This window comes from Callorhinus ursinus, unplaced genomic scaffold (genome assembly GCF_003265705.2).
Source record: "Callorhinus ursinus isolate GAN/ISIS: 27379988/994484 unplaced genomic scaffold, GSC_fseal_2.0 scaffold65, whole genome shotgun sequence".
Taxonomy (NCBI): Eukaryota; Metazoa; Chordata; class Mammalia; order Carnivora; family Otariidae; genus Callorhinus; species Callorhinus ursinus.
The window spans coordinates 770,730-783,181 of NW_027397127.1; the positions used below are offsets into that span (position 1 = coordinate 770,730).

General features: G+C 39.8%; 1 protein-coding gene across 1 annotated transcript in view; it reads right to left on the bottom strand.

Moving 5' to 3' along the window:
* Window positions 1-2,239: 2,239 nt before the first annotated feature.
* Window positions 2,240-12,452, bottom strand: part of HTR2C (5-hydroxytryptamine receptor 2C) — a 272,709-nt gene continuing 262,496 nt past the window's right edge. The window contains exon 6 of the mRNA XM_025853674.2: window positions 2,240-5,745. Coding sequence (XP_025709459.1) covers window positions 4,919-5,745 — 827 coding nt within the window. The 3' untranslated portion in view covers window positions 2,240-4,918. The remainder of the gene's footprint in view (window positions 5,746-12,452) is intronic.

A 12,452-nucleotide genomic window follows, 5' to 3' on the forward strand; every position in this document is an offset into this window, starting at 1 on the left:
AGAGAGAGAGAGCACAAGAAGGGGAGTGGCAGGCAGGGGGAGAAGCAGGCTCCCCGCTGAGCAAAGAGCCCGATACAGGACTCCATCCCAGAACCCTGGAATCATGACCTGAGCTGAAGGCAGACGCTTAACCCACCGAGCCACACAAGTGTCCCTGTGTTTGTGGACTTATTTTACAGGATTCAATTTAACTTGCAAAGAAAATGAGGTGAAGTGGTTTATTTTCCCCTTCAAATGTGCAGGGGGTGTAAGTCCTTATTGTAAGTACACCACAGTCCATCTTCTCCCTCTGCCTGATCCTATTTTCTCCCCTTGCCTGGTGCAAATGGATCCCAAGATCACGTCCCAGTAAGCATCCTGCACACTTATCTTCATTTCAGGATTTACATCCCAGGGGAGCCCACCCTATCTCTTAGAGCTATGTATGTTTGTAAGTGTGCTATGGGTCACATAATATTTGAGAACCACTATGCCACCACCCACTTCTGTTGGCACTGCCTATAAAAAATACCTCTTTCTAATATATTCAGTTCTCTAGGTGATATTTTGGTAACATATGTCTAGTGAGGATGTCCGAGGAGAAATGGGCCTCAACCTTGGAGAATGCATTGGCCGAACTGGGAGCTGAGAGACTGTGTGGAAACTGTATTTCTGCAGTAAGTAGAAACATACTGCTACTTGATGACAAGAAGCACCTTTCTCTTTTCAGACCATGAAACCTTCCAATGCTATGGAATGAGGCCTATCAGTCTCCCCCTGCCCACATTCCCTTCCACCTTTTGTTCTGTGCCATCAGAAATTCCAACCTCTCTCCATTGCCTTGCTCCTGGGGAAGAGTAGCCTCCTAGCTTTAGTGTTAAAAGGTATTTCAACAGTGACCTGTTGTTTCAAGTGACTGTTCAACTTTTCTCTCTCTCTTTTTTTTTAAAAGATTTTCTTATTTATTTATTTTGATGGAGAGAGACACAGTGAAAGAGGGGACACAAGCAGGGGGAGTGGGAGAGGGAGAAGCAGGCTTCCCGCCGAGCAGGGAGCCCGATGCGGGGCTCGATCCCAGGACCCTGGCATCATGACCTGAGCCGAAGGCAGATGCTTAACGACTGAGCCACCCAGGCACCCCTCAACTTTTCTCTCTTGATGCACTGCTAGGAATCAACCTAGTCATAGTTGCAAAGGAACGAGGTATTTTTTTTTTAATTTTATTATGTTATGTTAATCACCACACATTACATTGTTAGTTTTTGATGTGGTGATCCATGCTTCATTGTTTTCGTGTAACACCCAGTACTCCATGCAGTACGTACCCTCCTTAATACCCATCACCGGGCTAACCCATCCCCCCACCCCCCTCCCCTCTAGAACCCTCAGTTTGTTTCTCAGAGTCCATAGTCTCTCATGGTTCATCTCTCCCTCCGATTCCCCCCCCTTCATTTTTCCCTTCCTTCTCCTAATGTCCTCCATGCTGTTCCTGATGTTCCACAAATAATTGAAGGAACGAGGTATTCCTGCTTTTTTCTCGGGGAACTGAAGTCATGCCAATATCATCTAGGCTCACTCATCATCAGGAAAGTATAAATGTTGAAAGAAAATGCCAATGTATTTTGTCATTTGTTCAGGTGTGGAGGAACCGAGTGGCTTAGTATAGTGACCCTGATCACAGAAGTATCCAAAGCCATTTAGAATAGAGGTAAATTAAGGTGCTCCATGACTGAAGAGCAGGGAGTTGTAAGGCCCATTTTGACATCAGGAACAGATAATACAATGCCCACAAATATTGATGATGCTCAATACATATCTGTTGAATGTAGAGTAGCTGCCAAGTTTTGGGGATAAAACCATCAACAAGATAGACATGGTCTTTTCTGTTCTTGGGAAACTTGGAGTCTGGTGGAAATAAGATGGTAATGATACCTATTGCAAAGAGGGTATATGAACCATCCGAGGCCCCTCCTTAGGTTAAGGAAGGTAGGATAATTTAGGAGTGCAGTAATTCTGCTCACAAAGAAAGAGTGAGGTTGCGAATATTGCTTTGTTGTTTACACCTCTTAATTGTTTTTCCTCTGGTTTTGTAGTCTTTGAGTACATGCAGAACTTATCAGAAGAGTGATATTTTCTGGTTGAGTTTGTCTTTTTGATCTTATTTTGCAGGATGCGATTTAATTTTCAAAGAAAATAAAGTGAAGTGGTATATTTTCCCTTCAAACAACACAGGGGCAAAAAAGATGCATGACATACTAGCCAACATTTAATAAATTTAATAAATTAATAGGAAGTATCACAAAAACTTGGAATGGATAACATACAGGAACCACAAATAAGACAACACTTTGCAACCACTCACAATAAGTACCATTTGGCCAAGGAGAAAATTTACAGGAAATAATATAAGGCAGTCTGTTGCACGTGTCTTAAACAGATATACGTATATAATAGTACATCAAAATGATTTGTTCGACAGTAAATTCACCACGTTTACATTTATCACATGGACTTTTTTTTTAAAACATTTACAAAAGTTTGTAGATTTAACATTGAACTGTAAGATTTATATCCAAATGAGTATATTTGTTTCATACCAAACTGCACAGAACATATGAATAGCACACGATTTGAGAATAATTACTGTGTTGGGTACTATTAAGTACTACTACTTGATGACATAAGAATTATCAACAAATGTGCTATAAGCTATTAACATTCAACTTATTGCTAGTGCTTTTGAAAATCTGTGGTTTATATTTTATTTCTTTGTAAAACATGTGCTATGAGCTTGCCCTGATAGTTAAGAAAAGAAATCAGATGTTTCCAATTTTCTCTAATACTCATAGTACTTCAGATCTGAATGCGTAGTCGTTTTAAGGACTGCTGGAGGATTTCCTTCAGTCCTTTTTATATCACCTACTCTGCCTTACTTTAACACAAATCGATGGATTCATGTGACATACATGGCATACATGCAGAACACTACCTGTATGTGCAGGACTCATGCTCAATGCATGCTGTGTGTCTTCAGACATCTTCGTTTCAGTAAGAATGAGATCATCTCATTCAATTTCATATAATTGTTTTAGCATGCAATTCAACAGAGCTAACAGGCAGGTAGACTTTACTTTCATGGTATATTTGGGCATGCTCAAGCAATTGACTGACATTTGGCAGTGTTGCTAATCAAGTAGAGAGACTGTATGAGTTTCCTCAAATACAGCAGCTTTCCACTGCCCCCTGTGGCAGGCTGTTGGATTTATCTATGCTGTGTGTTGAGAACATAGACCTGGGGTTTTGTGAAATTCAGATTCTGCCTTCACCGATTTCGAGATATTGAGAAGCACACCCTAAGGTGTGTAAGTAACTGTCAGGCATAAGAAATAGCATCATGAATTCTTCGGAAATTGATCCACAGTTGTGGGAAATGGAAACACATGGAAATAGTGGAAACACTTGGATACTCGGCACACAGCATAGACTTCATGGTCTGACTTTAGAAATGCTTGAAAACCTTTCACGGTTAACAAACTAGTTAAATGGTACTGAATTCTTAAGCAGCAGGCCCGTGAATGAAACAATGGCCAACACTTATTGTGACACAACACTATATTTTAACAAAGATTTTAAACTTCTGGCACGTAATTGCTGTACAATGAAGAGCTTGCCACTTTCACAAATTAGCTGCAGCTTTTTCCTGCACTAGAGAGTTTGGAAGGATCTGAAAATGAGATAAATTTTGTTTAAAATCCAAATGGAAACTCTGTATTTCTGTTTTTCCCAGAGTTCAGTACAGGCTTGTTTTTAATTACTTTTTTTTTTTTTTCACATTCTAAGGGCCTAATTCTGTAGTCCTTAATCAAGTGAAACTTCCAAGGTTTTGGTCATCTATGCTTCCAGCGCAAGTTTTACTCAAAAATGGACTGCGAAATTGGGTCCTATAGATAGAGGTACCATAATTACGAAAATATTTTAATAAGGCTCAAAATGCTAATTTCACTTTGTGTGTAGCACACGAATTTCCAGGATCCTGAGATCAAAACCCAATTGACGTTGAATCCTGGATTGGGAAATAACTCTGGGATCTTGTTCCCCAGTTTAATCACAGAATTAGGTATTTACTAAGGACCAGAATGAAAACACTAATTCCAGTTTGCTTGTCGTTATAATCAGAATTTGAACATTGTCCTTAAGAAGTGAAAAGCTATTGGTGTATATATCTCGTATCATCCTTCCACTTCTGTAGTCCTGGTTAACCAGCTGCTATGTTAAAATACCACTATGTTTGGGGACGGACATTGCAGCAAAATACCAACACGACATTCTGACAATGTCAAATTTTGCCCCTATATGTGACAACGAGGCTAAGTTCTACCTTTGACTCACTAATGGGTGTGACAAGGTATCAGAAGGCAGAACCTATCTTTCTGTGTTTATGTGTGTAGATGAGCAGAGCAAGAATTTAAAGTGTATATTTACCGTCAACCCGGAAAAAGATTCCACTGATTTCGTTAATTTTGATGTGGTTGAAATAACCACTGTCACGTGCATCATTCTGGTCTCTTGCAAATGCCACCTGAGATGAACATCAACATTTCCTTATGCACAAAAGAAAGAGAGAGAGAGAGAGAACAAAAGAAAGAGGGAGAAGGAGGGAAGGAAAGAGGAAGGAAGGGAAAGCAGAAACATTGACATTTTATGCATCAAATAATCAAAATAAGTTATTCTCAATCTATTATAAACAGTAAATATAGAACCCTAAATCTCACTGTTGTGTGCATGATTGTAAAGTACAGGGTTGCAAAGCTATATACAAAACACTTTTTATCAGACGACGATATTTACATTAGTTATAACCGACGGAAGAATTCTAGGACCTTTCCCTACATTTGTAGCTTTACCATAGGAAAAGACTGTGCTGCTTACACACTCCTAATTACACACTGCTGATCCTTTCACTAACCACGTTGGAGGGATTAACTGGTAGCTCCAAATTCTCCACTTGCATCTCTATACCGGGCTCGTTGTCATTAGCTTTCTTAATCACGGGCTCGTTGGTGTGCCGGTAAATGTTAACATTAAGCTCCCTCCCAGATAAAGCAGTAGCAGCGACTCTCGGGATCTGTCTCACGGGAGGCTTCTTTTCTGCCTTATAATTGCAGCGCAAATAGTTAGAGAAAGCCCTTCGGTAAATCTTGTTGAAAAGCGTATACACCAGAGGATTAATTCCTGAACAGACATAGCCAATCCAAACAAACACATTCAGAAGCTTTTCCATGAGCTTTTGGTTACAGGCCTTCCCGCACAGAACCGACAGAATATTGGTAATGAAAAACGGGCACCACATAACCAGAAACACAAAGAAAACAATGCCAAGGACTTTCGACGCTTTCCGTTCGTTGTTGATAGCTTGCATGGTGCCCCTTGGACGTCGCTCTTTCTTCTTTCTTCGGCGTGGGTTCGTGTCTTGGTTAGGGTTGGCGGAGTTCTCTTCCTCGGCCGTGTTCCTCTTGCAGCACTTCAGAAAGTCCAGGCTTATTCCAGGCGGTTCCTCGATGTGGCCGTGCAGTAACATCAGAGCTTGACGGCGAAGAACGTGGATCGTCAGGCAATACGTTATCACCATGATCGTCAACGGTATGAAGAAAGCGACGAAGGACCCAATGAGAACGAAATTTGGGTCATTCAGCACGCACGTGGTGTTGTTGACGAACACTTTCTCTTCATCTCTCAGTCCGATCACTGGGATGGGAACGGACACACCTAAAGGGACAACAATAACAACAAAAGGTAGGATACTGTTACAGTGCAATGAAGGACTGAATAGGTTCGTGCAGTGGCATACATTCAATTGCATTTTACTGAAGAAAATTCAGAAGTGGCATTTGTTGAAAGCTATTCATGGCATAAGCTGATAGTCACAGGAAAGAGTAGAAGTGTGACCTCAGAAAAATGACAATTTCTTTCAGGCTAAGAATGCCTTCTCCCCAAAGTTCTGTAGAAGGGGAGGAATTCCCATTACTGCTGGTGTGTAAGAGTGGACTGTGTGTGTGCTTTGTTTCATTTCCGGTTCCTGGAACGGCCGTGGATCACAGGGGGCACTCAGTAAATAACTGTTGAATGAATGAATACATTACAGTTACACTCAATGGCATTCATAAATTCACTGGTTCATTTTTTTAGCATTCATCTTCCACGTGCAATAAAAATGATGTGTATACCACCTGTAAGAGAAATCATGCCATTATCAGTGTTGGCTGGGCTGAGTTTGAGATGAATTTTTAGCTGACAGCGTCCCCTTCTACTCCCTCCTCTCCTGAGGAAAGAGGTTAAGAGGAGGAAATTTTATGTGTGTGTCCCATGGCGCCAGAGCCCCGGAGCTCTGGTTACTAGAGATGGAGAGGACAGTAGGGTCCTCAGCGGTGCTGCAGGGACTAGATCTGAGCAGAAATAATCATCTATATGCTGAAGCTTGAGAGGATTCTCTTTTTAGCAAGAGTCTTTTGTGAGTCGCTGGGCCTAAGTGACACCATTTCAAGGGCAAGAGATGGAATAAAATACAGAGTTGGGAGAGATGCAGTATCCCCATTTCTGTGTGGAATTTCAAGCATTTTAAAAAGTTTTTAGGAAGATTTTATTTATTTATTTTTTTATTTATTTGAGAGAGAGAGAGAGATTGAGAGAGAGAGAAACAGCATGAGAGGGGAGAGGGTCAGAGGGAGAAGCAGATTTCCCAATGAGCCGTGAGCCTGATGTGGGACTCGATCCCAGGACTCTGGGATTATAATCTGAGCCAAAGGCAGTCACTTAACTGACTGAGCCACCCAGGCGCCCACATTTTTTGTTTTTTAAGAATACTGAGAGGTAGACTTTGGAGGCATGCACCTCCATTCATAAATAAGCTCACTGGTAGAAAATAGCAATGAGGAAGTGGGAGTGGAAGAGGATCTTGTGCCTCAGTCTAAGTGAGAAACCGGGACATCTGCAGAAATCTCTCTGGGAGATCTTGAAGAGATATGGCATTGATAGGATAACTTGCAAGTAAAGTCCAAATTTCAATGTTAATTTATTCTCCCTTGTGTCCCCAGGAAGTTGAAGCCTGGGAAAAGTCAGATTGCACTTTTAGGACTCTATCAGAGATTATTATTAGAAATCCTGGGCTGGCGGATAGTCACCTTATGAGCTGTGAGTGGAGAGAGCAGTGCACCCTCAGAGATTGTGGCTGGCCTTAGGGGACACATGGAGAACTGTGACAAATCTGAAACTGAAAATCCCTTCTTGCAGTCAGCCTCAATACCCTACGTCAGGGAGAGAGTTTTGGCCGGATGACCAAGAGGGAACAATGGTCAGTGACTCTTTGCTAGAGCCCACTGAAGGTGGTGACTGGTATTTCCTCTCTGGGAAAGAGAGGAAGAGAGAATGTTTGGAAAGTGATCTGTAAGCCTTTCTCCCAGGACACTGGATTTCTGAAATGACTGACCTTTTTTCTAGAGAAAAAGACCAGGTGATAGTGTGAGAAGCAGTAATAAATGTGACAAGGCTCCCTGGGAGTACTAGTACATGCCCACAGTTCTGAGCCGAGGAATGCCATTCAAGAAAGTCAGGGAAGCTGTGAAAAGCAGGAGACTCTGCACGCAAAAGGTATCCTCAGGTAATGCTGTGAGGGATCCAGAGGAAAAGATTTTGAACTCTGGATGGGAAGAGTGACGTGTATCAGAAGGTAACTTTCACCAAGTTTGATGAAATGCATGAAGGAATTTCAACGGGCATTTGGGAGTACAGAGTACAACAGAACCCCACAGGTTACACTTTTTTTTTTTTAAGACTTTATTTATTTGACAGAGGAAGAGAGAGTGAGAGAGCACATAAACAGGGGAGCCGCAGGGGGAGAAGGGGAGAAGGAGAAGCAGGCTCCCCGCTGAGCAGGGAGCCCGATGTGGGGCTCGATCCCGGGACTCCAGGATCATGACCTGAGCCGAAGGCAGATGCTTAACGACTGAGCCACCCAGGCACTCCTACATTTCTTAAGTTACAAAAAGGCAGGTAAGAAGGCTGCCAGCTTGTAACATTAGAATCTTTATTCCAAAAGTCACAAATATAAGGGAATCTTTAGAAAGCGTGTAGATTAGGCTTGCCTGAAAGAAGTCAGTGTTGGCTTATCTTCAGTGAAATGTTTTAGTGAAGGGTTAGGCTGCAGGAAGTTTTCTGGAGTTAAGGAAGTGAATAGGGAATTAAGAAAAGAAGGAAGGGCTTCTTCAAAACAATTTACAAGAGAAAAAAATTAAAGTGAGAACTTATAAGAGAGACTTAAAATACCTATCAAACAATTATAATATGTGGCCATTCTTGGAATCTCGATGCCAACCACCTTTGAAAAACATTCACGACACAGCGGGAAATTTTGAATAATGACTGGCTTTTTGATGATATTAAATAATTAGCATTCATTAATTTTTAAGAGAGATGTTGATACTGTGGTTATGTAGAAAAAATAGCTCTTATATTTTTAGATATACATACTGAAATATTTATGAAATATTATGATGCCTGGAGTTTATTTCAAAATAATATGGGAGGGAGAAGTAAATAGAAGTATGAATGAAACAAGACAGTCCATAAATTGATAAATCTTAGAACTGGATGATAAATACATGGGTCTTTATTATATAATTGTACCTACTTTTGTAATCTTTGAAAGCCTCCATAACAAAAGTTCAATACTATTTTAAAAGTTAAAAAGAGAAAAAGAAGACATAGAGGTCCTTTCTGAAGCAGGCAATGAAATCACTATTAGATCTCAGATCATAAAGTTCTCCAGGACTTACTGGCCACTGCTGAACTCAGAAGTGATTACTTTAGAGCAGCAGACTTGGAGTTCTGAGTAGAAAGACTACCACTTTGACATAATTGTAGGAAAGAAGGCCATTTTCTGCCAAAGTGCTGGAAGAAAAACTCATAGTTCCTCAGGATCCTATAGCAAGACCAGAGCGGGGTGTGGGGGAATTCCTCCCCTTCCGACCTCTGCCCCTCTTCCCCCCCCAGCAATGTGGGAAGTAGAGACTTGGTCTGGGGAAATCCTGATAAAGATAGACAAACCTACACTCAGGAAACAAGTGCTGGAGTGGAGATTCAGTTCCCTAGAGGAAATGCTGCACAATCTTGTAGAGCTACCTGAAGTCTTGTCTCTGGGGAAGGCCTTACACACTGAGCAGAAGAGCAGAGCCCAGCTCTGCAGTAGGATTAGCTTGTTTCTGCTAAAAGATGTATATTCACTTTCCTAAGGACTCTGGGGCCTAAAATAGGCCTGGGTTAAAGGATAACAAAAGCCTGACTCCAGATGAGCTGAAGCCGTTATTGGATATGGGAGTCCAATTTTATCTGTGGCACCTATTTGTATAATTTTATGTACATTGAGTAAGAGTGATTCCAAAGCTGCCTTTTTGCTGAGTCTAACGTTCCAGGCACTGAGCCAGGCATATCACTGACATTATAGATGTAAACTGTATTATCTCACTTTGGTTAAAGATTCTGTAATACAGAGTTTAGTAAAATAGCTTAGCTCCTTTATCAAGTTTATGGCATTATTAATTTTCTTTTTCTTTTTTTTTTAAGAAACCATGAATGCAGTCAACAAAACAAGAAGAAACTCAAGATTTTTTGACAATATCTGGAAATTATAAATAATAGCAACAAGTGAAGCAGCATTCATAACGATATATATTGCAGGATTATCTTATTCAGTACTTAAAAAAACTAAAGGTATGTGTCAGCAGTTCTCAAAGTGTAGTTCAAGGAGCCTGGGGGGGGGTCACTGAGACTCTATTAGAGGGTTTGCTAGATTTCCTTTTTCCAACTATTTGTCTTTAAAACTGCATTTTCTTCATAAACTTCAACCCAAAGAACACATCACAAGCTGAATGCAGATACAGATATGAGAATTCAACTGTCTTTCCATAAAACTAAACGTTGAAGAGATTTTCAAAATTGTGAAATCTGGTTTTCATAAAAATGTTATTTATGTTAACCTTAAATGGGTTCATTCTTGTTATTTAAAATGAAATGACTCATATAATAATTAAAAAATTTCTCAGTTTTAATTTCAAATACAACAAATATCAATAGGTATAATCCACATAACAAAAGCTTTTTGGGGTCTTTAATTATTTTGAAGAGTATAAAGGGGTCCTGATACCACTGAGTTTGAGAACTGCTCTTCTATGTTAATAGACAAAGTTATTTCAACCCTGGAGAGTTAAGTTCAGCAAATGAGGAAAGTCTTTCTCAGTATTTTAAATTTGTCAACCAGTAGAAATTCAGGTGATATAATGTCAGGTAAATATAAAACAACATCAATAATAGCAAAAAACTACATGCACTATCTTATTTGTTCTTATAAAAATTCTGAAAGGCACATGGTATTTGGTGAAGTTAACTTCAGGAAAATTAAGTAATTTAAGTAAGTGTAATTGGAACAGTCTTTGATATTTTTAAAACCTTTGAGCTGGTCAAGGACAAAGAGTGAGAATGAACTATCACAGAAAAAAACAGGTACAAATAACAATTGCAGTACTGATAACTACCTTTTACTGAGTGCTTCCTATTTGTCATACACGGAGTCAAGTATTTTACGATTATTACATACTTTCACATATTATCTTACTCAATCCAGACAAAACATAGAAAGAAGGAATTATTAACTAGAATCACTTAATCTTTCTGAAATTAACTTCAGTGAGTCTTTATCAGTCTTCTTCAGAGTTTTAGAAACAACAAAAAAAATTATAATTCATGTTCGGCTGAAAATATCAAGTACTACTTCAACCAATAAGCAGTCAAACATTTTGCATGCATTATCTCATTTAGTTCTCAAAAAACCCTGAAAAGTATTATTTATTAAGATTACTTAGAGACAAAAGTACTTTCAATACACATATAGGGTCTTACTACTTTAGAAATGTTGAATTCATGAACAGTTATCATTTATGTCTTTATTGAAAATATCGCCACTACTCCCATGACTGCGGCTACGGTTATGACTGTGACCATTACTGCCTACAGCTGTTACAACTCCTATCATTCACTGAGTACTCGCTGCCTCTGGTACTTCATCTGCATCACATATTTGGCATGCATTATCTCCTTCCAGCCTCGTAAAAGTCATACAATAACTTGGTAAGGTTATTTACTTCAAGTAAGGCAAGTAAATCCAGAAAATATATAAAGATGTTCACATTGTTTCTTAAAGCCTCGAATTCAAGCAACACAGATCAATTCTCTTCAAACTCTCAGATAATAATACCATAAGCCAATGATTCTTAGATGCACAATTTCTTTCAGATTTCAACCTCTTTGAAAGCGTGATGGGTCTCATGACTGAAAGTCTCTTACAATCACTGTTGGCCAGCCCCTAGTCACTATATAGTTGTCATTGCCAGTACCTATGTGAACCCGTTCTGAAAAACTTTTTGATCTCTTCCGGTAAAATCAAAATTATCAGCTGCAAAATTTGCAAAATGGGTATCAGCGGCATGGTAATAATTCAGTGTGAATGAAGAATTATATCAAAACAGGTAACGGGGTGGAATGTTCTGAAGAAGGCTCCCCCAACAGTGTCAAATGTCACCTCAGAGAGGTCTAGAATTAAAAACATTTCCTCTGTCTTTGAAAACGAGGAGGTCACCAGTGATTATAGAGAGAACAATTATAGTGGAGTAGTGAAGACAGGAAACAGATTGACAGGAAATAAATAAGAAATGGTGATTCAAAGGAGGAGAGAGAGATTATAGAATAAATTTCCCGGAACAAATTGGCCAACATCAAAATGCAAACATTCTTCTGAAGTGCAGGGCTATTTTTAGTAATACAACATCTTACGAAAGCTGAAGGGCAATCTCAAAGATATCTGTTTCTACGAGTTGTTTTCCATGGAAAAAGTTTTTTTCAAAGACACCTAGGAGGACCACGCAATGTCAAGCTGACATGCATGGTCCTTGCCTCATGGAGTAATAAGTGAATCTCTTGCACGTGGGAGTTGATAGCAGGAGATGAAGGAACTATGTTCAGAGAAGAACATAGAAGACAAAAGAACTCAAGCTGTGTTGCCTTTGTTCCAGGTGATAAAGTGTGATGGAGCGGCAGAGAGAAGCATTGTGCATGCTTTGGCAAATACATCAGTATGATGTTTGTGCAGTGAGAATGTTAAGAAATTCAGAGTCAGGTTCAGAGTCAACTTTGAACTTCAAGGGCTTTTTAGGTTTAAGAAGAGTAGGGACATAGGCATGTGTGAATAAGGGATAGAGATCGTGATAGTAGGGGTAAGAAGAACTTAAATGACTGAAGGAAGTTGAACTAAAAGAGGAAGACTATAAACAAGGAAAGCAAGAGAAGACAGCCCACGAGCTAACAAGATGAATGTTCAGGGTTTGTAAGATACACTGGGGAGAGAATCTGTGAAGAGGTGGGTGGGGAAG